The sequence below is a fragment of the Notolepis coatsorum genome (assembly GCF_963971535.1).
Source record: "Notolepis coatsorum genome assembly, chromosome: 7".
NCBI classification, from domain to species: domain Eukaryota; kingdom Metazoa; phylum Chordata; class Actinopteri; order Aulopiformes; family Paralepididae; genus Notolepis; species Notolepis coatsorum.
Genome location: NC_140171.1, coordinates 29,952,835 through 29,980,669, shown reverse-complemented (window position 1 = coordinate 29,980,669; position 27,835 = coordinate 29,952,835). Strand labels below are relative to the sequence as shown.

Below are 27,835 nucleotides of genomic sequence, written 5' to 3'. Positions count from 1 at the left end.
GAGTCTAACCTAGTGCACTGGCGCTCGGTAGAGATAAAACCTCCTTCCCAGCCGCCCGCATAGAAAACGCCGTTTCTACGCCCTCCGCCAATTGGGCAACCAAGGCGCGCCAGCCATGAAGTGGTTCCACATGGAAAGCACCCAGGGCCAGCGCTATATGCACGTCGAGAACCCGAAACATATCGATGGCGAATTCTAATAAGAAACACCAGACAACGTTTCCTCCATGCTGTCTGGGACGAGCAGCAGGAAGCCGGCCTATAAGACACAGACACGGGTCTCATATGACGCGTCTGAGGGTAAAACCCTGTCAATTCCGCTCTTTACATAAGAGGGGAAGACAGAAGTTCCCCCAGAGAGACCTCTACGTGAGTAACAATTGAAAAAGATACATGTAATAATAATTGGGCCAAGTGACCAATGGCCCAATACACTCTTTAATAGAGAGCAGAGCGGAATACAATACAGGGAGACTGACAGGCAGGAGGTCCCACCTCCCGGCCAATCAGTAAAGGGGGGAGGGGTTATTAGTCCACCACTTATGACCCCTCACCCCTGATACGATGCAACAACAAAGCAGAGCCATGACACCAGTCGTAGCACGCTACATGAAAGCGCATTATACCTGTTAGGGTAACAGCTTCACATTCTGCATGCCAGCTACAGACGATAACCTCAAATTGTGTGCAAAAAACGGGCTTTATACACGGCTTCAGGCTCATGTGCGAAACTTGCCACCTGAATTTTTACACCTTTACCCTAAAGTAAGAAAAAACACAGACCAAAGGCCTTGGTACAAGAGCTATACATGTAAACTTCTGTAGGCTAACACCTAACCCAGTTGTGGACTCAATGCCACATTTACTTAAACGTGAAAACATGATACACACAACCCTCTTTCACAATAAAAAAGGCAAAAGGTCACTCTCACTATTGCAAGAGGAACGCCGTCTTTTATGACGAGAGAAGACATAAGTCCTCGACCAAGTGTTAGCTACAGGCCTTGCTAAGTCCATAATAGCGACCAAACAATTTTCAGAGAAAACTGCACTCTCCCTAAGCAAGAGCACAACCCCAGTAGTAGCTGAGGGATTACACCGTATCCCCAAAAATATAGTGAATCAACACACGTTTTGTAAACAAAATCATATTTGAGAGGGGGGGGGGGGGCAGGGGCAAACCGGGGAATAATTTCACCCACCCCCTCACCACCTCACCCCTGATACGACGCCAAAAGAAAAAACAGAGCCGTGACACCAGGTGCATGGCGCGGCAGATGAAGCACATACTCACCTGTAGAGTAAAAGCTTTACATCATGCACGCCAGCCACAGCCGATAACCTCGTTTGAAAACAGGTTTTATCCACGGCTCTGCTTATGTGTGAAAACTTGCCACTCGTTATTTTTACCATTACCCTTAAGCAAAGAAAACGGCTCAGGCCCTCGATCACATGCCACTATGTACAACGCTGCAGGTTAACACCCAGCCAGTTGTGGACTCAGCTACGTTGTCTAAACGTTACCTGAACACACACAACTTCTCATCATACAACAAAAAAACCCAGTAAAGTTTTACTCACGTAAAAAACAATGCCGTTTTTAGGTAGAGAGAAAGACATAAGCCTTGGCCAATGCTAAAACCTAAGCTATACAAGATAGCGACCAAGACAATTTCTACACAGCACACGTTGTATCTCCAAATGCAGTGAAGCAACATATGTTTTGTTAAACAAAGACATCGTTATCAACCAAAAACATTCGGGAGGGGGAGGAAGAAAGAGTGGGGCAATGTCCTAGGGACATCTTACCTGCACCTCGTACGCAGGACGAAAAGGCCGCAAACACAGGTTGGTCTACCACGTCGACGAGGCCTCTCGCTGGCAGGGCCAGAAGCGGCGACGGCTGGAGCCTCACACCGGCGCAACGCCCCCCTCCTGCGGCCATCATGGCGCAGGCCCGACCAGAAATGACGCTGTAGTCAGAGTGCCAGGGCCCGCTACCTCCTCACGGCTAGCGCCAATGGTTGTAGCATAAGCTAACAGCTAACTCCAGGCTAACTGATAGCATCAAGCTAACGTTTCCAGCCGAGCGTAGCCGGCAGCTATCGACTTAGCCTAGCAGCTAACTGGCTAACAGTTAGCTCTACCGGCTATCGATAGCCACTAGCTAACGCAGTAGCAAGCTAAGCGGCTACTCTGAAGCTGTATAACGTGAGAAATAGCGATACAGGCCAACACTTCTGACAGCCGCTGTCTTTTCCTCTTTTTATCTGAAGAAAAAAGGGAAAAAAGGCAACACACGTCCCTCTCACAGAACGGTGTTTACCAGACACAGCGGCATCGGCAGTAAGCCCTGTTGCGGGCTGCAGCCGACTCGAGCTTGGAGATATTCTCATAATGAAACACCAAACTCGCATCCCTCGTGCCGGGTGTTTTCATCTTGAAAAACGGGGCCAGCGCGGTGGCAGAGGGTATCCGTTTTCCAGAGACCCGGGGAATTGAACCGCAGACTCAGAATCACGGCCCCAGGAAAACAAAGCTACGACTTCACTGAGGAGGAGTCTATGTTATCGTGGGGCATCAGACTAGAACCCCCTCCACGCCGCTATGAGGGGCAACAAAGGGATTCTAGCCTGGAGCCGACCTTTGCAAGCTGCACACAGTTGTCCCCTCACAACTGACACACCCGAGGCTCGCGTCACAAAAACATCACCCGCCCAGGGAGACCGTCAGCTCTCACACAGCCGACCGTCTCCCGAGGCATTGTATCCAGCTGCAGAGCCGGAGACAACGCCGGCAGGGATTGCTCAGCGATGCGCGCCCCAATGCGAAGCGCCGGTGGAGGTCAGAATGATCATCATCTTCTAGACTCTCCGGTGGTGAAGACATTATCACTTTATTTTCTCGAAGAATTGTGAGAGAGAAAACAAAGATACAATGTCAACGCAGCTCCTCTTCTCGCGCATCCCTCACAAACTACTTTGGCACTAAGCTTTTTTGATCTACTTTTTTCTCCCATTTTCTATTTTTCTCCCATCCCAATTTCGTATCGTCCAATTCTACCCTCCCCTGTCTCGAACGCTGTTAGGCCATGCCTCCCACAAGCCGGCTGCAATGTGGACGAAGCCTTACATCACGTGTCCCCTCCGGTACTCGAGGAAGCAGCCGTCGCATCTTTTCACCTGCACAGCGCGATCTCCTGATTCTGCTGCGCAGGCGCACCAACCGACCTGTAGGAGTCGCTGTCCACAACGTCCGATCCCCACCCATCAGCTTCCCACCCCCTAATACTGCCAATTGTATTAGTATGAACGACCAGCCAAGCTGATAGCAATGTGGAGAGCTGGGCTCGAACCCAGCGTCTCCTGCATTGGTGGCGAGCGCCTTGCCCACTACACCACCTAGCTGCCCCACTTTGGCACTAAGCTTAAAGTGGTGTATACAGACACTTTCGGTGGTGAAAGTAGGGAAGGAGCTGATGGTGTGGCCACGACCCCGCTTATATAGGAGCGGATGTGGGTGTGGCCAGGCAGAGGTGAATAGGGCTGTGTACATGTGAACGTTTTTCAGTATTAGAATGGATTAAAGGGATAGTTCCAATAGAGCAGAGTGTAAAGCTATACGATCTATAACGTTGGATCAATAAACGTGATCAATATTTGGAATGGCAATCAGGAAATGGATGAATCTTTTTGCAGGACATCAGATGTAAGGTAAGGACTGTTACCAATCTTGGGTTAATCAGATGTTTCTTTCACAGCGATCACAACGTGTCTGTGTGTGTGTGTGCCGTTGGCGCCGACCAATGCACGGATAAGCGATTTTTCAGCCCGCTTCTGTATCGTGCATGAGGACACATACTATCGATAATCTAGCGTTTATTTGAAAACTATTCATAAATCAGCTGAAAAATTACAACGTGTTTTGTGTATTCCACTAAAGGGCTATTATCGCGTCTTTCTCTGGAATTCCTAGAAATTACCAAAACTATACTCGTATTCAAAACGGTATAAAACGGAAATGTACAGATGAAAAAACAAACCGTTTTGTACATGTTGACTGCAAGCAACTCATTGATAAGCGACGGGTGTATTAGACCCATAGCCATAATTTAAGATATATTTTAAGCACTCGCAAATCTCCCCGTCCTCCCATTGATTAAAACGGTGGCCATCTAGACCTATATTCGCCATATAGCTCCGGCGCTGAATGTGTTAAAGGAGAGGGATGATTAGGTGGCCTTGATGTCAGAGACCTGATTGGGAATTTGGCCAGGAACAGGAACTATATGGATTTGGCTCCCAATACATCAACCACGTGTTACCGTAGTATGCCTGTTGTGGATCTAAGGTTTTTTTGCGGGTCAGACAACTTTGAACAGACACACACACACACACACACACTCACACTGTGTGTCACAGTAGATATTGAGTGATTTGTGGCCTGCACCTGCTCCTCCTCGCCTACGGGGCACGTAGGGATTGATATCCTAATACCTTCAGACTCGTACTGTGCATACTAGCTTTTCCTTTACGAGATCCATGTGTGCAGGACTACTCCTTCACCTCACCCATGTGCTGTACGTTAGGGGTGGGAATCGCCAGAGACCTCACGATACGATACTATTGCGATACTTGCGTCACGATACGATAGTATCGCAATACTAAATATATCGCGATAGTATTGCGAATTTTTTTATTATTTTTTATTATCAAATTTAATTTATTATCTTTTTTCAACTGCAAAGTAAAACTTTGTCAACATGTTTTATCTAATAAAATAAAGTTCAGTCTGTTCATCTCACTTCAATAATTTTTATTGCAGAACATGGTATTTTCTCAAGCAGACAGATGTAAACACTGTAATCTGTGTTGCATGTACCTGACTGAACTGTTTGTATTACAGTCATATTCCAACTTAACTGAATGCACATGTGTGTGTGTGGACTACTGTACTATTACAGGTATTGAAATGAACAATGCAACTTCCTTATACAAAAAAAATATATGAATAATTAAATATCGATACTTGGCGTCCCTGTATCGATACAGTATCGGGACCCATGTGCTGTACGTACGGAGCAGATTAGCATCTGCAGCTACTGTACCTGCACTGGAGTGGATGTGACTGAAGATTCAGTTGTTTTTTTGGTTTAGTTTTGTGTAATGCTCAATTACAAATGGGAGGAGAAATGAAAAGATTGAGTTTATATTTTTTTCACAAATGCACGTAGGCTAACACGCACGCACGCACACATACACACGCACACACACACACACACACACACACACATAAACATAAACACGCTTTTTTGTAATGAGTTTATTGTAACAACAAGAACTGGAACAGCTCAGGTCACAGCTAATGAAGCTGTGTCAAGTCTGCTGTAAAAAATATGAGTAATGGTCGTGTAAACACTGGTTCACAACGTAGCTCTACTTGGGTTGTAAACTAATTACCGAGGTAACAACCAAATGATTGCAAAGCAATTTGGCAAAATACTTGTAAAATGTTCAGTGCACGATTTCCTAGGCCTATGTGCGTTGTAATGTGATTGATGTTACGCTATATTAATGTTACTCATGCAATATTGTAACAGATGCACCTATTACAATTACAAACAGCTCAACACCATCAAAAGACACAAATTACAGCAATTATAAAATCAACAATTAAAACAGAATAGAAAATAACTCCACAAATGACTAGTTACTAGTGAACTACTACTATCACTGTACATATTAATATTACAACTCTGTACATACATCTGATTAGCATTACACCCAGTAGCACTAATTTATATATTGTATACCCAGTTTAATCACCTGTACATTGTATATTACTATTGCACTTTACTGTTACATTTGCACTCTGGTTGGATGCCAACCATTATTTTCGTTGTACTGTACACTGCTGTATAATGACAACGAATTTGATCTAATATAATCTAATATCCATCACAAAACCAAAGCAACAAAAGCATATAACAGATAACATATAACATATATACTGTAACGTGTTAATGTTGTCACCCTCTGGTCCATAGCTAAGGCCACTTCAGGGGCATTGGTATTTCCTTCAGCAACCATTCCCTCTTACAGTCTCCCTTCCCTTGGGTGATGGCAGTGTTGTTATCTATTACCATATAACACCCATAGAGTGGTTCTGTGGGAGGAGGCCACATGGTCATTCACATCTCGCTGCTCCCGGTGTGACACTTCTCAGACGTGTCTTTTAGTCGCCACATCGCTCGCTGTGTTCTAAAGATAACCTAATTATCCCGAGATGGTAAATTGGAGTGCAGTGCACGTTTGTGTAGCTTTAACACTTTGAGTGCCAGCCACGAGAAATCTTGTTAGTTCATGCCATGCGTTGAGTGCCAAGAACGATAAATCTCGTTATTTAATCGTAATTTTTTTTATTATCGATTTCCATTAATTTTTCCATCAATCTAGCCTCACGTTACCATTGGGGATCTATCTGAGCTCGAACAGGGAAAATACCGCCCCCTATCGTCTCTCCGGATGGTATTGCACCCATTGGATTGGACTGAATGAAATGTATGCGAAAAAAAGAGTTCGGAATCCACATTTTACTTGTCAGGCATGTAACCGGAGACGATCCCATTCATTGCCGAGCCGCAGAACAGCGTGGAATATGTGTTTCCAGTACCCAGCGTTGGATCAATAAACGCGATCGATATTTGGAATGGCGATCAGGAATTGGAATAATCTTTTTGGAGAACATCTGATCTGAGGTAAGGAATCTATTTTACCAGTCTTGGGATAATCAGAGTGTTCACCTATATCTCAGCGTGTCCCATATGTGTGTGTGAGTGTGTGTGTGCTGATCAGGAAATAAGATAATAGATTTTTCAGCCCGCTTCTCTAGCGTGCATAAGTACACATATACTATCTATAATCTAGCCTTTATTTGAAAACGATTCATAAATAGGCCGAAAAATGACAACGTGTTTTGTGTATTCCACTAAAGCGCGATTCCTGCAGAATCACCTTTTTTCTGGAAGTTTAAAAAAAACTAGCGTTTTTCAAAATGGTATAAAACGGAAATGTACAAAAACAATCCGTTTCGACAATGTTGACTGCAAACAAGTCATTGATAAGCGACGGGCGTATTAGACACATCCATAATTTAAGATATAGTTGATGCGTTCGCAAATGTGCTCGCCCTCTCATTGACTACAGCGCCGGCACTCAAGCGCCAAATCGTGCGCCCCCTGCTGGCACTCAAAGTGTTAAAGAGGATGCTCCTGTCATTCCGTTGTGAGGACATGTGCTAATCAGACTGTAAATGAGCTTCACGAGTTTAAGTTAAGTTGTCACACGTCAACAGAACGATAAGATTAAGGTTGAAAATCAGCACACACACACACACACACACACACACACACACACACACACACACACACACTTCAGGGGTCTGGTTCAGGGGTTCAGGTTGGCACCGCCTACCTTGGGCCATTTGTCACCATGAGATATTTTCTTAGTGTCAGGGCTACAGAATAAATATCCAGAATATTCAAGTCTGTAATGGAACTTCAAGTGAGACGGAACTTTGCAGTTAACGCCTAGCAGCCAGTAATCCGTCTCGACCGGACGTTTATTTATAATTTCTCTCTTCCCGTGCCTCCCAAACCATTTGCTCTTAAGCAACCTATAACAAATCTATAACCTCCTCTTTTTTGTAGACCTTATGGATCCGCAGCGGGTCTGAACAGTGTGTCTGATGATGATGATGATGATGATGCAGCAGCAGCGTTTGCCTTCACGGGACGTTAGCATCCGTCTCGATGAGCGCGGCGCGGATGAGCTGTATTTACGCTGACATTTAGCTCCTAGAAAAACAGCCGTGGGCTGTTGAGACGGCCACCCCCACAGGCAGCAGCTCGAGAGTTTCTGAAAGGCAAAAGGTGACGTCGGAGTATCTGAGAGTTAAATGCCTGTTGCTGGGTGGGTGTGTGCGGTACACTCACGTAACTTATATTTATGAGCACATCACTTGGCTTGTTTGATGAGTCGGTTGGCTCGACGGCCGGTCCACTCTCAGCCGGCAGCTAATTGTGGGCAGATTTTACATTATTATTGTGTGCTTGACACTATATAAATCATTTAAATGCTTGGATTATTATTCTGCGGAATATCCAGTATTATACTGTATCAGTGCCCCAGGAACTCCGCTTTGTTTGCTTTAATGTTCTGACCCGACCATCTTCACTCTATCTTCACTCCTGTCTCTCTTTGGGCTACAGACCCATCCCATTAAGGCCTCAGTTGCCATTAGTCACACATTATCTGTTGGCTCTCCAGTATTTGATTTGTGGCAACTAGCTGCAACCTACAATTACCCCAGATACATAATCACCGAATCGAATTGTGTCTGAGGAACAAGCATTGCTCCATGACAGAGATGTCTGCCTTGGAATGCCCAGCTGAGCCCAGGGCTCGTTAAAATGGCTATCAATCTCATTTTCCTCACTCCTGCCTCTTTTTACCCTGAGGGGGGGGGGGGGGGGGGATTGCATGCAGCATTCATCGCCCTAAGGAGGGAAAATGTGTTTCCCGCGAAACTGTCTACATGCCTGCTGGTGAGGAGACCACCAGTGTGTTTGCCACGGGAATGAACCCTGTAACTGAATCTGTGAGGTCCTACACCCCACCAGAGCAGCCCGGGGGCCCCCTAACCTTGACGCCACTGTGGGCTAGACAGAGAAAGAGATACATCTTCTATTTAGTTTCATTCAAGTCACTCTCCCTCTGAGCCGAGGCCAGGTCACGCTGAGGGCTCTCATTAGCCAGACTCGTCATTAAGCCTGAGAAAAGTGGGGGGGGGGGGGGGGGGGGGGGGGGGGGGGGGTGTGAAAGAGAAAGGGACCGAGAGCGAGAACGAGCGAGGTGGAGCGATTTCCCAATTTACCCCCAAATCCTCGGCTAATCCAGCGGCTCTCCTTTTCGTAATCCTCTCTGTAGGAGGAGGGTCGCTACTGGAGAGGTGTTATGAAGAGAGAGAGAGAGAGAGAGAGAGAGAGAGAGAGAGAGAGAGAGAGAGAGAGAGAGAGAGAGAGAGAGAGAGAGAGCCTCACAACAATCTGACTTGGAAGAGGATTGGAGAGGAGTCCCTGTTGCTGTTGCTGAAAGGGCCCACTGGCGCTCACTCAAGGTTTTGTATGACTAGTGACTACTGAGGATGATGCATGTAGGCGAAGCTCCCAAGGTCAAACCGGTGTAATTGGCAAGCGTTGAGTGCGCCACTCACGTTCGCCACTATATCCACCTGCTATATTTGCATAATCTCCCTCGCTTTCACGCCTGAGGCGAGAGAGGGAGAGGCAGTCGGGGACGTCATCTAGATGCAGCTTTTCGTACACGCTTATTCACTTCCCCTTTCGCTCACTCTTGAGTAATGTGAAGAGGTTGGTTCAGCTCTTTAGTGGTGGATATTTCTCGGCACCGTTAAACCTAAAAAGAAAGGGAATAATTTATTACCTGGAGATTCAGATTGCCTTGGAGATTACCATAATATTCTCTGTGCAAGCGTCATTGTATATCCATAGATAGATACTGTACAGCATATAGAAGGTCAGGCATAATGACTAAGAGACAGAGGAGGCACCAGCAACTACTGTGATCCAGAATATTACCACTTCAGTTTCAGCCACAGAGGAGGACCGTTGTCACACCACTGAGACACATATACACAGATTCATCTGTCTGGCCAATTAATCTGGCAGATATCTGGCATTTTTTTATCCTCTGTATCGGCCGATAACCCCGCCCCCACATTGCTGATTAAGAACATTTTTAGCGTGTCGCCTTGTGTAAAAAATCTATAAAAAAAATACGAATATTTTTTATACATTTAAAATAATAATACATAAAAGTCTCCCTTTCTAAAGACATCTACTTTAGAAAAGTAGACTTTCTGGCTGGGTGGCGCAGCGGAGATTGAGCTCGTCACCAATGCAAGAGACTCCGGTCTCGAATCCGGGTGTCAGCATTGCCTCCGGCTTGGTCCGGCCGTCATACTGGCTCAATTGGCAGAGCCAGCGGGTGGAAGTCGATGGGTGGTAATTTGGACGTTGTGGACAGCGACTCCTACAGGTTGGTTGGGGGACACCTGCACAGCAGAGACAGGAAGTGGCGGGGGTAGTGTGAGCCTCCCATGCGTTACACCTCGCCAATGAGAGTCCGCGCTGGCAGGTGAAAAGATGTGACAGGCTGCCTCCTCGTGTACCGAGGAGGCAACCGACCAGTGGGGGGCATAGTCGAGCAACGTTCAAGACAGGGGAGGGGAGAATTGGAAACACGAAATTGGGATGGGAGAAAACATAGAAAATAAGGAGGAAAAAGTGGATACAAAAAAAAAGTAGACTTTCTTTGATCCCATTTGTTAATATTATAATATTAACTATTAATTATAATATAATATTTTTATCAGAGGCAAAGAAGTTATCATTATAGGTTTATCATTATTCAACCTCATTGAGGTTTTCAAGTCAATCGCCCCAAAATCCACACATTAACTCAATCAGCGCCAGACCCAAGTAAAGTCGGGTTAACTCGCCAACCGTTCAGTGCCAGACCCGAGTATAGTCGGGTTTTCATCGTTATTTCTTTTATTCGATATTTCCATTCATTACAGGCACACAGACTCTGGGTTAACATGGGGAATCATCCTGAGAATGCCAAAGTGCAATACCGGCGTCAATCAAAAGTCTCCGGTCTGACTTTCCTTTGTCCGGCAAGTTGAGCGGTTCTCCCGATCGGATTGAGAAGCGTGAAATGCTCCCGATGCATGATGTGTGGCGGATTATGTTGGCGACACGATCGACACCAATACTGGGACTCGCAATCAGATAATTGGAATATTCTTTTTGGGGTACATCCTAGTGAAGGTAAGGGTTATATGATATCAATCCTGCTGTGATCCGACCATGACTTCACCTCGATCACAACATATGTGTGTAACGTTACTCCACAACGTATGCCGTTGGTGGCGATCAAAGCATCAAAAAACGACCCCCCCCCTCCCCCCCCACCCTTTCATGCATTCATGATGAAACATAATACCGATAATATAGATTTGATTTCGAAATAGTAGCGTGTACAGGCGAGAAACGGCAACGGTTTTAGTGAAATACACGTATTGCTGCATAGCGTCGTTTTCTGGGATTAGACACGATTACTCTAAAACTATACTCATATTCACCACGGTATAAAACGGGAATGTATGGATGAAAAAACTATTTCTTTAACACATATTGAACGATAGATAGTCGATGTCAATGGGTATTGTATCCATAGCTATAATATAGAATATAGTTATAGCCCTGCAAACACCGCCACTTATTCCTATCTCTTAGAGCTTGGTGTGGTAAGTACAAACGATGCTCAACTGTGTGGGCGTCCATTGAGTTAATACTGACAGGCCTACAAATAATATCTCCACGCCCTCTTCTCTTCATTCCCCTGTTTCACAGAGATTGACATTGAGCGTTGTGTCCGTGAATCCATCAACCTGTTCTGCTGGACTCCCAAGAGCGCTACGTACCGACAGCATGCCCAGCCCCCCAAGGCCGCTACTGACAACAACGGCTTCGGGAAGACACACACATATCATTCATCTGATTACCAGGACATGCCCAAGACAGACCTGGTGGGTACTCTTCACCACACACACACGCACGCGCGCGCGCGTCGGTACTAAATGTATTTCCTAACTCCTCCCCTACCATAACCTCTTACCATGTCATCACAACTCAAATTGCCCTCACAAAAAAGGTTGGCTGTTAAGAGTTGGTCCTCACAGGTCTATAAATATACAGTGTACACACACACACATACACACTTTTTCTCTCTCTCAAACCTATTTTCCCCAACCGGTTATTTGAGGGGTTGATACCAATTTATCATGATTTATCTGTCCACCCCTTACTCCCACTATTGGGAATTGACTGTCCTAGCAGGTGTAACCGACTGTCCTAGCAGTGTGAGGGCTGTGGGTGTGTGTGTGGGTCATGAGCAGATAATAGGGATTCTTAAAGTTATACGTAAAACGGATAACCACTAACTGCTTACGCAGACGTTTTAGGAGAAGGGGGAAAAATAAACAACACAAAACAACCTTTACAGGTGGAAGCCTCAAAGTGAGTATTCAAGAAAATAAGTAATGTCCAAAAAAAACAGGACGACACTCATTAAAGATGTATTGTAGAGAAAATAAATAAGCCACAAAGGCAACTCCTGAAAAACAGAGTTTATATTGCAAACATAAAACAATAAACCTCCACCAAGGGAGTTTATGTGCAAAGGGCAGTTCCAAAAGAACAAAAGAAAACACTACCATAAAGGACTTAGCCTTTATAAAATAAAGTGTAAACTAAGCCAGTAGACGAAAACGAGTATAGCTACAAAAGAAGGCTAAATGCTGAATAGGGCAGCACTACACTTAAATATAAGAAGCCCGACCAAAAGTATAGCCAGCACAAGGAAAATGAAAAAGCAGTTGACACTGCGATCTCCAAACTTAAATAGACTCCACATGGCCATAGGCACAGCTGCACTGCATCAGGTGCAATCAAGCCCACACACCTGCCGACCCATGAGGCAATTAACCACAGGGAACAGGGATTGACAGCTATCCCTCACAGAGAGGTGAAATAAGGCAAAAACCATGACAAGCGGGTGTAACCGACTGTCCTAACAGGTGTAACCGACTGTCCTAGCAGGTGTAACCGACTGTCCTAGCAGGTGTAACTGACTGTCCTAGCAGGTGTAACTGACTGTCCTAACAGGTGTAACTGACTGTCCTAGCAGGTGTAACTGACTGTCCTAGCAGGTGTAACTGACTGTCCTGACAGGTGTAACTGACTGTCCTAGCAGGTGTAACTGACTGTCCTGACAGGTGTAACTGACTGTCCTGACAGGTGTAACTGACTGTCCTAACAGGTGTAACTGACTGTCCTAACAGGTGTAACTGACTGTCCTGACAGGTGTAACTGACTGTCCTGACAGGTGTAACTGACTGTCCTAGCAGGTGTAACTGACTGTCCTAGCAGGTGTAACTGACTGTCCTGACAGGTGTAACTGACTGTCCTAGCAGGTGTAACTGACTGTCCTGACAGGTGTAACTGACTGTCCTGACAGGTGTAACTGACTGTCCTGACAGGTGTAACTGACTGTCCTAACAGGTGTAACTGACTGTCCTAGCAGGTGTAACTGACTGTCCTAACAGGTGTAACTGACTGTCCTAGCAGGTCTAATCGACTGTCCTGACAGGTGTAACTGACTGTCCTAGCAGGTGTAACTGACTGTCCTAACAGGTGTAACTGACTGTCCTAGCAGGTGTAACTGACTGTCCTAACAGGTGTAACTGACTGTCCTAACAGGTGTAACTGACTGTCCTAACAGGTGTAACTGACTGTCCTAGCAGGTGTAACTGACTGTCCTAACAGGTGTAATTGACTGTCCTAACAGGTGTAACTGACTGTCCTGACAGGTGTAACTGACTGTCCTAACAGGTGTAACTGACTGTCCTAGCAGGTGTAACTGACTGTCCTAACAGGTGTAACTGACTGTCCTGACAGGTGTAACTGACTGTCCTAGCAGGTGTAACTGACTGTCCTAGCAGGTGTAACTGACTGTCCTAACAGGTGTAACTGACTGTCCTGACAGGTGTAACTGACTGTCCTAACAGGTGTAACTGACTGTCCTGACAGGTGTAACTGACTGTCCTAGCAGGTGTAACTGACTGTCCTAACAGGTGTAACCGACTGTCCTAGCAGGTGTAACTGACTGTCCTGACAGGTGTAACTGACTGTCCTAACAGGTGTAACTGACTGTCCTAACAGGTGTAACTGACTGTCCTAACAGGTGTAACTGACTGTCCTGACAGGTGTAACTGACTGTCCTGACAGGTGTAACTGACTGTCCTAACAGGTGGAACTGACTGTCCTAACAGGTGTAACTGACTGTCCTGACAGGTGTAACTGACTGTCCTGACAGGTGTAACTGACTGTCCTAGCAGGTGTAACTGACTGTCCTAGCAGGTGTAACTGACTGTCCTGACAGGTGTAACTGACTGTCCTAGCAGGTGTAACTGACTGTCCTGACAGGTGTAACTGACTGTCCTGACAGGTGTAACTGACTGTCCTGACAGGTGTAACTGACTGTCCTAACAGGTGTAACTGACTGTCCTAGCAGGTGTAACTGACTGTCCTAACAGGTGTAACTGACTGTCCTAGCAGGTCTAATCGACTGTCCTGACGGGTGTAACTGACTGTCCTAGCAGGTGTAACTGACTGTCCTAACAGGTGTAACTGACTGTCCTAGCAGGTGTAACTGACTGTCCTAACAGGTGTAACTGACTGTCCTAACAGGTGTAACTGACTGTCCTAACAGGTGTAACTGACTGTCCTAGCAGGTGTAACTGACTGTCCTAACAGGTGTAATTGACTGTCCTAACAGGTGTAACTGACTGTCCTAACAGGTGTAACTGACTGTCCTGACAGGTGTAACTGACTGTCCTAACAGGTGTAACTGACTGTCCTAGCAGGTGTAACTGACTGTCCTAACAGGTGTAACTGACTGTCCTGACAGGTGTAACTGACTGTCCTAGCAGGTGTAACTGACTGTCCTAACAGGTGTAACCGACTGTCCTAACAGGTGTAACTGACTGTCCTAACAGGTGTAACTGACTGTCCTAACAGGTGTAACTGACTGTCCTGACAGGTGTAACTGACTGTCCTAGCAGGTGTAACTGACTGTCCTAACAGGTGTAACCGACTGTCCTAGCAGGTGTAACTGACTGTCCTGACAGGTGTAACTGACTGTCCTAACAGGTGTAACTGACTGTCCTAACAGGTGTAACTGACTGTCCTAACAGGTGTAACTGACTGTCCTGACAGGTGTAACTGACTGTCCTGACAGGTGTAACTGACTGTCCTAACAGGTGGAACTGACTGTCCTAACAGGTGTAACTGACTGTCCTGACAGGTGTAACTGACTGTCCTGACAGGTGTAACTGACTGTCCTAGCAGGTGTAACTGACTGTCCTAACAGGTGTAACTGACTGTCCTAACAGGTGTAACTGACTGTCCTGACAGGTGTAACTGACTGTCCTAACAGGTGTAACTGACTGTCCTAACAGGTGTAACTGACTGTCCTAACAGGTGTAACTGACTGTCCTGACAGGTGTAACCGACTGTCCTAGCAGGTGTAACTGACTGTCCTGACAGGTGTAACTGACTGTCCTAACAGGTGTAACCGACTGTCCTAGCAGGTGTAACTGACTGTCCTGACAGGTGTAACTGACTGTCCTAACAGGTGTAACTGACTGTCCTAGCAGGTGTAACTGACTGTCCTAACAGGTGTAATTGACTGTCCTAGCAGGTGTAACTGACTGTCCTGACAGGTGTAACTGACTGTCCTAACAGGTGTAACTGACTGTCCTAACAGGTGTAACTGACTGTCCTAACAGGTGTAACTGACTGTCCTAGCAGGTGTAACTGACTGTCCTAACAGGTGTAACTGACTGTCCTAACAGGTGTAACTGACTGTCCTAACAGGTGTAACTGACTGTCCTGACAGGTGTAACTGACTGTCCTAGCAGGTGTAACTGACTGTCCTAGCAGGTGTAACCGACTGTCCTAGCAGGTGTAACTGACTGTCCTAGCAGGTGTAACTGACTGTCCTAACAGGTGTAACCGACTGTCCTAGCAGGTGTAACTGACTGTCCTAACAGGTGTAACTGACTGTCCTAGCAGGTGTAACTGACTGTCCTAACAGGTGTAACCGACTGTCCTAACAGGTGTAACTGACTGTCCTAACAGGTGTAACTGACTGTCCTAGCAGGTGTAACTGACTGTCCTAACAGGTGTAACTGACTGTCCTAACAGGTGTAACTGACTGTCCTAACAGGTGTAACTGACTGTCCTAACAGGTGTAACTGACTGTCCTAGCAGGTGTAACTGACTGTCCTAACAGGTGTAACTGACTGTCCTAGCAGGTGTAACTGACTGTCCTAACAGGTGTAACCGACTGTCCTAGCAGGTGTAACTGACTGTCCTAACAGGTGTAACTGACTGTCCTAGCAGGTGTAACTGACTGTCCTAACAGGTGTAACCGACTGTCCTAACAGGTGTAACTGACTGTCCTAACAGGTGTAACTGACTGTCCTAACAGGTGTAACTGACTGTCCTAGCAGGTGTAACTGACTGTCCTAGCAGGTGTAACTGACTGTCCTAACAGGTGTAACTGACTGTCCTAACAGGTGTAATTGACTGTCCTAGCAGGTGTAACTGACTGTCCTAGCAGGTGTAACTGACTGTCCTAACAGGTGTAACTGACTGTCCTAGCAGGTGTAACTGACTGTCCTAACAGGTGTAACTGACTGTCCTAGCAGGTGTAACTGACTGTCCTAACAGGTGTAACTGACTGTCCTAGCAGGTGTAACTGACTGTCCTAACAGGTGTAACTGACTGTCCTAACAGGTGTAACTGACTGTCCTAACAGGTCTAACTGACTGTCCTAACAGGTGTAACTGACTGTCCTGACAGGTGTAACTGACTGTCCTAACAGGTGTAACTGACTGTCCTAACAGGTGTAACCGACTGTCCTAGCAGGTGTAACCGACTGTCCTAGCAGGTGTAACTGACTGTCCTAACAGGTGTAACCGACTGTCCTAACAGGTGTAACTGACTGTCCTAACAGGTGTAACTGACTGTCCTAACAGGTGTAACTGACTGTCCTAGCAGGTGTAACTGACTGTCCTAACAGGTGTAACCGACTGTCCTAACAGGTGTAACTGACTGTCCTAGCAGGTGTAACTGACTGTCCTAACAGGTGTAACTGACTGTCCTAGCAGGTGTAACTGACTGTCCTAGCAGGTGTAACTGACTGTCCTAGCAGGTGTAACTGACTGTCCTAGCAGGTGTAACTGACTGTCCTGACAGGTGTAACTGACTGTCCTAGCAGGTGTAACTGACTGTCCTAGCAGGTGTAACTGACTGTCCTAGCAGGAGGAATTTTCACGGTATCACATGTGAAACTTTGCTTTCACATATTGCCACATCTGAGCTTGTGATTACATGTTATCATATAGATGGTTTCAGTGGAATTGCGTTGCTAGGGAACAGCATGGACTGCAGTTGATTTCCTGTTGCAGTGTTTGCTAATCAACAAGTGACAGGAAATCAAATGTGGTGCATTTAGAATGCTGGTTTACTTTTTTTGTCGAGTTGAAACCAAACCCTCATTACAAAAGCAAACTCTCAGATGTGACATTCGTGTGGCTCATTATTCACAAAGCCTCTGAAAGTAGGAGTATTACTAGAGTTAGCTCCAGTCTATTAGCCCCATAAGCCTCCTCAAACTGACAGTAGGGCAATGCGCGTGATGACAAAAAATTGGGTGATGGGAGAAAATTATAGAAAGAAAAGAAAAAGAAAAAAAAAACAAGAAAGTCCTGGGTTCGATTCCCGCTTGGGGACCAGGTTGCCGGGTTCCCGCGCCTTTCTGTGTGGAGTTTGCATGTTCTCCCCGTGCTCGCAAGGGTTTCCCCTCCAGAAAAAAAGATAAACCCAATGGGAAAACATGCAGAACAGATCACTAATGCTGTCACGTCCCTGACAGGAGCAGCCGCAGCCCACGTCTGCTCCCGGCTGCCCTTGGGGGGGGAAGGACAACAGGATGGGTCAAACGCAGAGAAGAAATTTCATCTGCGATCCCCCAAAAAATGCATGTGTGTTCCTACAGTATGTGTCGCCCATCCTGCATGTGTGCTACGAATAAAGACTTCTTCAAGTCCAGTTCATCTAATCTAATCTAATAAAATAAAATAATTCAAACAGAAATCGCCATTTAACATGACGACTTTCGAAAAGGAAAATCCACTTCTTGGCGTCACGAAATCTAAACCCCTGGTCCACGTGATGAGTACGTCCGTGATGGAGGACATTGTCCCTGCCTGGCAACCCGCTGAATGTAGGTCATGAGCTCCCTCACTCAACATGCTCAGGCGGTTCAAGGCTTCAACATGATTTAACACAGAAGCCGCCGTGTGCTACTGCGAGCGTGTGTGTGCGTGTGCGTGTGTGTGCGTGTGCGTGTGCGTGTGTGTGTGTGTGTGTGTGTGTGTGTGTGTGTGTGTGTGTGTGTGTGTTCTCTGCTCCCCATGAAACCCATGCGATATATCAGCCGACGATATAGAGCCAGCTAGTCTCCTGTGAAATGATATTCATGATATTCAGGTGGAGTAAAACGTACCACCTAACATGTGCAACGCCTGTTGAATATTTACATCAATATGTATGTTGTTTTTTTCTTTATACCTCCCACATAGAATACTGATAGGTGAGCTTTTTTATCTTAACAGGTATCCAAACACGTGATGTGTCAACGTGTGCAACCTATATTTGATTTGTGTCTTGACTGCAGGTAATATATATTTTTAAGACCATAAGATTTTTTTTAGGGCATTTTGTGCTTTGGGACAGTCAGAGATCAGGTGAAGAGATGGGGGAGGACATGCAACACGGGCGCCCCGACTGCAGGTCATAATTTGAACTCTTATTTCACTTGAGTATTTTAAATATAAGGGACTTTATACGTTTTTTCCAGTACATTTCTAAACAAAATGTTCTACTTCACTACAGTACAGTATATTTATATGTGACAGCTGGACCTTTGATGCTTTAGTCAATTTAACATCAATTACAACTTGAGTAAAACTATTATTTGGATGATTTTTACTTTTACCTGAGTCAAAACTATTGCGATCATTTTTAAAGGATTTTTGGGTACTTTTTTTACCTTTAGATGGTCAGATCTGAAATGATGAGTTAAAATCGAGCTCTTACAAGTTTTTTAGCTTTTTTTCAGCCATCGTGCCAACGTGTTTTTCCCTATTTAGCCTCAGACTGTTACCATCCATCAGGCGTGGTTGTTAATATTTATGTTTGGCCAGAGGCAAATAAATCTTTAGCTTAATAGCATGGACACCGGAGGCCTCCACCCTGACTCCATAAACATGCCTAGGCTACTGACACACACACACACACACACACACACACACACACACACACACACACACACACACACACACACACACACACCACACACACCACACACACACACCTACACACACACACACCTACACACACACACACACACACACTGTATATATGTACTTGTTTATGTGAAATATGGGGACATTACATAGACTTGCATTCTGTAACTAACCTTAACCCTAAGCTTAACCATCAAACTACAATAGTTCATCAAACTAAATCAGGATGTCAAAAATGTCCTCATTTCGTAGCGTGTCCTGACTTAGTGAGTGTGGAGTCTTGAAATTGTAAATGTTTTCACATAAACGAGGTACACACACACACGCACACAGTCACTCTCTCATTTATCCGTACACGTACAACGACAGTGCACAATACCCAGTACCAGTCCGGCGCGCTCATCATCACTTACAGAAGGGACTCAAAGAGACCCGCTCAATCAGTCTCTCTTCATACTCCGACGAGAATCGGACACGAGACACAATATTGTGCTTGCTTGCGCGTACAGTACCGCTCGGGCTTCCCAAATCCCCAGAGGAAGGGAAATGATCGACTTATTGCGCGTTTAAACGTATCCCATTTGGAAAGGCCTCGGCAGAAAATCGGGGGTCAGGTGTTTTGAGGTGCCTTCATCGATGTGACTTTTTGTCTTTTGTTTGATTTGTTGTTTTCCCGGCGCTCCGGTCATTGTTTGCCTTTCACACTCGAGTGCCGCCGCGCCCCGGATCCCTCGCAAACAGACTCTGTCGGCCCTATCTGCTGTGTACCCAAGTGATTGCTGTAATCTTCCTCATTCAGCGGGCTGAGCTGTGCCTCATGTGTACGGGTGGCAGCATTGATCCCTGTCCTCATCCATCCTCGCCACCCTCCATCTCAGAAAATATACAGGCGGGAGACGGCAAAACGATGGAATGTCAAAGTTTCATCAGCGGAATGCCTAGCTACGCACACCCACGCACCCGTGTATAAGTTACAGAGCAATAACTCATCTCTAAGGAGGCCTAGAATATTGACCTTGATATTAATATTTATTATTGTATTTTTGCTCCTTATAGATATGGTAATTATGGTGAGTGTTCAGGCTCACACAACACCACGGTCAGAGCAGGGATTCCCACCTTGACTTTACCAGAGTAACTAATCTATTAGGATATTTTGACTTAGTTATGTAAATTATTTTGGGGTACCTTTTTTCCCCCCTGACCTTACATGGTCAAATCTGGAATTTGTTGTTCAAATCTAGCTCTTACGAGATTTTTTGCATTATGTTCAGCTATTGTGCCAATGTTGTTTTTCCCTCCATCTCAGAAAATATACAGACAGGAGATGGAATGTTAAAGTTTCATCACTGAGATTCCTAGCTTCGAGCGCATGCACACACACACACACACACACACACACACACACACACACACACACACACACACACACACACACACACACACACACATGTATAAGTTACAGAGCAATAACTAATCTCTAAGGAGGGCTAGAATATTGACATTTTCTTATTTTTTTGCTCATTACTATGGTAGATATGGTGAGTGTTTAAATTCAGGCTCACACAACACCACGGTCAGAGCCTTGTTAACAAGTTACCACTAGATACGCCCTAAGTGCTATTGTGGTAAAAGTAACATCAAGAGATCAACGCTACTATTAGCCTTTGCTGAACATGTTACACAGGGTGTTATTGCGGATAGGGAAAATGAATGAGCGATTGTCTTAGTTGGGACATCACTGACCTAGCAAAGAAGTGTGGTGTTGATGCAGTAGATGCCGTATTTACTGAGATCAGAACATGTGCCACTGTATGCAAAGCAACAGAAATCGGCCACCAGCAGGTTTCTCAAAGTGTGGGCCAGGACCTACTGTACCGGTGGGTCTTGGGGAAGATTAAAATGGGTCCCCAAATTACACCACAGAAATCGTCGTATGAAGTCAAAGCCATCTCAAGTCCACTGGAATCTTGGACATCTTGAATAAGACACTGTAGGCTAGTGGTCTAAAAGCAGGAGACATTTTAGTCCTATTAGATTAGACAATTGACCAAATTCCCGCAGTGGCCATTTTGCTCTTATGTGGGAACAGGGTGGAAAGGAACCCCACCCTAAGCATTACATGAGAGCAAAATGGCCGCTTTGAAAACCTCTGATCTACAGTAGCATCTTCCGTACCGCGTCTTAACTATTTAACAACATAATTAGAAGGACATAACATGGGATATGTAAATTGCTTGTAAACGCTAGTATCTACTGTAGTAAACGCTAGTATCTAGTAAACGCTAGTATCTACTTCTAAATGGTAAATGGACTGGTAAATTCACTGACTCACACACAAAAACCGTGACCATGCAAGGTGAACCCTTTCGATTACCAGATGACCGCTCTACCTCCTGAGCCACTGTCAGGAGGACTCCCAGTTTGTAGGTTTCTGTGATAGGTGTGATGGGTTTCTGAAACCGAACGGGGGTATCTCTTTAACACCCGTTTTTGCAAGAAAGCGTGACCTCGGTAATGTAATCTTGTCTCCAGGCATTTTGAATCTGCGAACCTCCCGACGCAGCTCCGAGTTGCTTAGTCAATCGTGAACATTTGATTTTATCAAGTGGAACCCGGGTTTTCATCACACCAGGGAAACTGAGTGTTTATGTCTGAACCCAGAGACTCCGACTCAGACTTACATTCTTTCTTCTCAGCAAAAATAGAAAGGAATTTTCATTAAAAGGGGGCTTTTCCTCCCTGACAGAGAAAACTAATCCACTTTAGGGGAACATGGTGTACTGCTGTGTGGTCACATTTGGAACCGGATTTAGGAGGAAAATCTGGAGGGATTCTTCCTCTTATTGAGGCTTTTTATTGTGTGTGTTTGTGTGTGTGTGTTGCGTGTGTTGCGTGTGTGAGCACATTTCTTCTGGACCGATTTGGGAACCAAACGAGGACATGTGGGACATCCTGCATTAGTTTGACAAGCTGTTCTAGTGTCCCGAGTAGGAACTGTGTAGATGCTGTTATTCATAAAGAAACTAGACTGTATCTCCTGGGAGACGATGCCATAACAACACTATTAAACTCAAGACGATCGCTGTGAATAACCACCACATTAACACAGCGGTCGCCGACAGCTGCAAATTCCATCGCCGCTATTAGCGTTACTCCGCCTCGGCATCAGCGATACCCGCTCATTACCAGACGTTACCTCTTCTTCCAGCGGCGTAGATTGAACGTGCCGCCATAACATTCACGCTAACGTGACCGCGTGGCAAGTTGTTTATACATAAGATGTTTCTATGAATACAGTTTCTGGAGACGCATTAACGGGGGGGGGATTTCTGCTCCAAGTGTGGACATAGTAACATACCCTCACAACGTAGAATTGGATAGAATAGAATACACCACACTTGGAGAATGATTTGCATTGGAAGGGCAGAGAGATCACAGAGAGAGGGGGATGCAGAGAGAGAGAAGGTAGAAAAGAGAAACAAGTTGCTATTTACAAAGAAATAAAATGCGTCTTCCCTCGCGGGCACGGCGGTCACGTGGATTTAACGCACTCAGCCTTGTGATCATTGAAGCGTGCGCAGCTTTGAGCCTCGCAGGGCTCAGGTGGAAGGGTTCTCAACATGCCACTAAACAGACAACAAACATGCGGGAAAACAGTAACCTTATAGGCCAAGCTGTCTGCCTTGAAGGAATGCTTTTAAAGGATTACTCACTTTGTGTTCGACAAGAAAATACACAGGTATTAGGCCCCTGAGGTGTGCAGGGGGGGGGGGGGGCATGGTCAAGGCGGTTGTCATGCCAACCGAGTATCGTCCACACAGCCACTAATCTCCTCTGTACACATTATTAAAGGATAATTTACTGACGGGTCGCCTGTTAAGGAAGGAGCCGCTGTGTTTCGGTAGTGCGGTGGTGTCTGCGGTGTCTGTGGTGTCGGCTGTTCAACCAGCCTCTGGTGCCAAAGGTCGAGACCTACAAATCAACAAAATGCTGTTAACTCGTAAATCAACCTGCGCTTAATAACAGACACACAAAGGAGCCTAATAGCACAAGAAGAGGGTCGGACCCTAATGACGGGGGAACTAATATCCCTGGGAAGTGTTTATTATAAATAATACAAATTAAACCCCATGTCCTCGGATATATTACACATCTACACACCTCTCTCTCTCTCTCTCTCTCTCTCTCTCTCTCTCTCTCTCTCTCTCTCTCTCTCTCTCTCTCTCTCTCTCTCTCTCTCTCCTCTCTCTCTGTGTCTGCTTCTCTAAATACACACACACACACACACACACACACACACACACACACACACACACACACACACACACACACACACACACACACACACACACGCACACAAAACTGAGATAAATTCCAGATATGCAGCCCAGCCTCAGGGGTTGTTGCTATGTGGCTTAAATGCCATGAGCAGCGTGTGGCAGCCGAGATTGACTTAATGATGCTCACGCTCGGCTCGCATGGCGGGGCTGACGGTGATGGGGCCAAACTGGTACCACTGATAAGCAACGCACAGATCCTCTCCTGTGCACGTGTGCGTGCGTGGGTGCATGCGTGCGGTTGCTCACACCCATTTCAATGGCACCTTAGGAGGATAATAAAAAGTCAATTTACATATTGATCTGTGAAATCCAGTGATTCATGATGACAGGGAACCTTGACCGGCAGGATAAATAGCTTTGGGATGAGGCCTAAATGACCAATAGCTTTCTGGTATTATTATAATTTTGAAATATCAAACTCTAGCGTGTCTACACACACACAGAAAATCATGTATTATTCAACCGCCTGCAATACAGGATATTGGACATTATTATGCATGTTAAACCACGGTGGGCAGGAGACGCTTGCTGTAGGAGGTGGCAGTAGCCTCAAGGGCATTCAGCTACAGTACAGCGATTCTATTCTTCAATAGCATAATTGAGGCCATGATCTAAGAATATGCTGACATATTATCCCTAGAAGTGTGCACACACACACGCGCGCACACACACACACACACACACTCACACTCACACTCACACCAACATACAGGCATGAGCATACACGACTACAAACACTCACCCACCTGCGCACGCCCCCCCCCCCCCCATGCACACATACACACATGCATTTTATATGAATGTAAAATAACCGTAACCGTGAATATCACAGTGGAGGTCATCAGAACTACTTTTACACCAACATTCCTCAGAATGTACTTAATAGCTACTGGTACCTGCACAGTCCCTGCCTGGGACAAGTTCCCGGTACCTACCCGGGGAATCATCCAGTGCTGTAGATAACCTCAGATCGGTGGCACCCTGTATGGTAGGTACATGGTTGGTGCTTGGGGACAATCTCCCAGTAGCTGCCCAGTAACTACCCTATTGAGATGGGGAATTATTCACTGACTTACGTTTTATACAATTCTGAGGTAGGCTTACTCTCTTGGTAAACATTAACACCATACCATTATATGGTATTTACTGCACAGCCAGGCCAGCATATAACAACAATAACAAAATATATTGCCTATGGTAAATACCATAAAAACATCAACACAGTGCAACAGTGTCAATTTAACTTTAACTTCAACTGAGGTAGACTACCACAATACTGTGGTCCATCCTATTTATTGCCCATTCAAATACCTGTATATAGGCCTATATACAGTTAGGTTAATAACAGTCAAGTTCAGCTGCAAATAATAAAATAAAAAAAACGTATACATTAAACCCGGCTTGTATTAGGAGGCCGGCTTATAATTGCTTAGCTCAACAGCGCACCCGGTCATTAATAGAGACCCGGTTTTTAATTGAATACCGGTTACTATTAGAGGAATTACGGTATTCACTTATCAGACCTATACAAGTTGTTTAATGGTAGCTAACCGTTACCTGCTGCATTTAGGCACCGTATTCTAAAGCAATGCATTCCCTTGTCATGTCATGGTAGTTAATTGCCCTCATGCTTCCATCCACCTGGATCCTGTTGGAACCTGCCGATTAGGCTCCTTGTCGTTCTGGACCTGTTTGCAGATATTTTACCAGGCATTGCTTAGTCATTTCCGTCTCCGTGCGTAATGTGAAGTCACTCTGTCATTACATTAGCGATACCCTGTCATTACCGGACGTTGCCTCTTCTCTCAGCGCCGTCATTTAAAGTGCTACCGATGGTGGTAATTTTTTGTCTCTCATTCACCACCGTTCAAAACCACACAGAGATTATGGCACACCGTTCACCTTCTGTTGCAAAGTCGCTCAACACACCTACGCCCCAGCCGATGCGGGAGCCGTCATTGACTGTGATTGATGGAACGCAGAGCGGCACCGTATGCAGCACAACCCACTGTCGCACCGCACGTGGGACTGTCCGGAAACTGTCTTGGCATGGGCCAGAGGACCGGAGGACACAGATCCCACTGAGAGGACAAGTGTAAGCATAAAGCCACAATCTCTTGGTGTCCTCTTGGCGCCCTGTGCTTTTGATTGATGAGCAACAGCCCTGTAAAATGTGTGATCTGTGCCAACTCATCTGGCCGCCTGATCCATATACCAATATCAATCATTTTATCGGTTTCCTTCTCCACCTCCTTCCCCCATCTCACAACCACAACCGCCACTATACCACTCCCTCTTTCTTTCTTTCTTTCTTTCTTTCTTTCTTTCTTTCTTTCTTTCTTTCTTTCTTTCTTTCTGTCTGTCTGTCTGTCTGTCTGTCTGTCTGTCTGTCTGTCTGTCTGTCTGTCTGTCTGTCTGTCTGTCTGTCTGTCTGTCTGTCTGTCTGTCTGTCTGTCTGTCTGTCTGTCTGTCTGTCTGTCTGTCTGTCTGTCTGTCTGTCTGTCTGTCTGTCTGTCTGTCTGTCTGTCTGTCTGTCTGTCTGTCTGTCTGTCTGTCTGTCTGTCTGTCTGTCTGTCTGTCTGTCTGTCTGTCTGTCTGTCTGTCTGTCTGTCTGTCTGTCTGTCTGTCTGTCTGTCTGTCTGTCTGTCTGTCTGTCTGTCTGTCTGTCTGTCTGTCTGTCTGTCTGTCTGTCTGTCTGTCTGTCTGTCTGTCTGTCTGTCTGTCTGTCTGTCTGTCTGTCTGTCTGTCTGTCTGTCTGTCTGTCTGTCTGTCTGTCTGTCTGTCTGTCTGTCTGTCTGTCTGTCTGTCTGTCTGTCTGTCTGTCTGTCTGTCTGTCTGTCTGTCTGTCTGTCTGTCTGTCTGTCTGTCTGTCTGTCTGTCTGTCTGTCTGTCTGTCTGTCTGTCTGTCTGTCTGTCTGTCTGTCTGTCTGTCTGTCTGTCTGTCTGTCTGTCTGTCTGTCTGTCTGTCTGTCTGTCTGTCTGTCTGTCTGTCTGTCTGTCTGTCTGTCTGTCTGTCTGTCTGTCTGTCTGTCTGTCTGTCTGTCTGTCTGTCTGTCTGTCTGTCTGTCTGTCTGTCTGTCTGTCTGTCTGTCTGTCTGTCTGTCTGTCTGTCTGTCTGTCTGTCTGTCTGTCTGTCTGTCTGTCTGTCTGTCTGTCTGTCTGTCTGTCTGTCTGTCTGTCTGTCTGTCTGTCTGTCTGTCTGTCTGTCTGTCTGTCTGTCTGTCTGTCTGTCTGTCTGTCTGTCTGTCTGTCTGTCTGTCTGTCTGTCTGTCTGTCTGTCTGTCTGTCTGTCTGTCTGTCTGTCTGTCTGTCTGTCTGTCTGTCTGTCTGTCTGTCTGTCTGTCTGTCTGTCTGTCTGTCTGTCTGTCTGTCTGTCTGTCTGTCTGTCTGTCTGTCTGTCTGTCTGTCTGTCTGTCTGTCTGTCTGTCTGTCTGTCTGTCTGTCTGTCTGTCTGTCTGTCTGTCTGTCTGTCTGTCTGTCTGTCTGTCTGTCTGTCTGTCTGTCTGTCTGTCTGTCTGTCTGTCTGTCTGTCTGTCTGTCTGTCTGTCTGTCTGTCTGTCTGTCTGTCTGTCTGTCTGTCTGTCTGTCTGTCTGTCTGTCTGTCTGTCTGTCTGTCTGTCTGTCTGTCTGTCTGTCTGTCTGTCTGTCTGTCTGTCTGTCTGTCTGTCTGTCTGTCTGTCTGTCTGTCTGTCTGTCTGTCTGTCTGTCTGTCTGTCTGTCTGTCTGTCTGTCTGTCTGTCTGTCTGTCTGTCTGTCTGTCTGTCTGTCTGTCTGTCTGTCTGTCTGTCTGTCTGTCTGTCTGTCTGTCTGTCTGTCTGTCTGTCTGTCTGTCTGTCTGTCTGTCTGTCTGTCTGTCTGTCTGTCTGTCTGTCTGTCTGTCTGTCTGTCTGTCTGTCTGTCTGTCTGTCTGTCTGTCTGTCTGTCTGTCTGTCTGTCTGTCTGTCTGTCTGTCTGTCTGTCTGTCTGTCTGTCTGTCTGTCTGTCTGTCTGTCTGTCTGTCTGTCTGTCTGTCTGTCTGTCTTTATTCCCTCCTCACACCAATCCTCTCTCCCTCCTATGCTTTCAGTCCAATCCCACGTTGTTCAAGCTTCACATCTGGTGACCGTGAAAGGTCTCCATGCTTGATTTGTGTTTGAGTCCTGCAGAGATGTGTACTTTCTGTCTTTGTTTCTGTCTTTATATCTTCTATCTTTCTGTCTTTCTTTCAGTCTTTATTTCTGTCTTTCTGTCTTCTGTCTTTCTTTCTGTCTTTCTTTCTGTCTTTCTTTCTGTCCTTCTTTCTGTCTTTCTTCCCTCCTCACACCAATCCTCTCTCCCTCCTATGCTTTCTGTCCAATCCCACGTCATTCAAGCTTCACATCTGGTGACCGTGAAAGGTCTCCATGCTTGATTTGTGTTTGAGTCCTGCAG

At 45.8% G+C, this 27,835-nt stretch overlaps 1 protein-coding gene across 1 annotated transcript in view; it reads left to right on the top strand.

Moving 5' to 3' along the window:
• tbck (TBC1 domain containing kinase) overlaps positions 1 to 27,835 on the top strand; it is a 188,737-nt gene that overhangs the window by 97,196 nt on the left and 63,706 nt on the right. Inside the window, 1 exon segment of the mRNA XM_084318848.1 lies at positions 11,497 to 11,672. Coding sequence (XP_084174974.1) covers positions 11,497 to 11,672 — 176 coding nt within the window.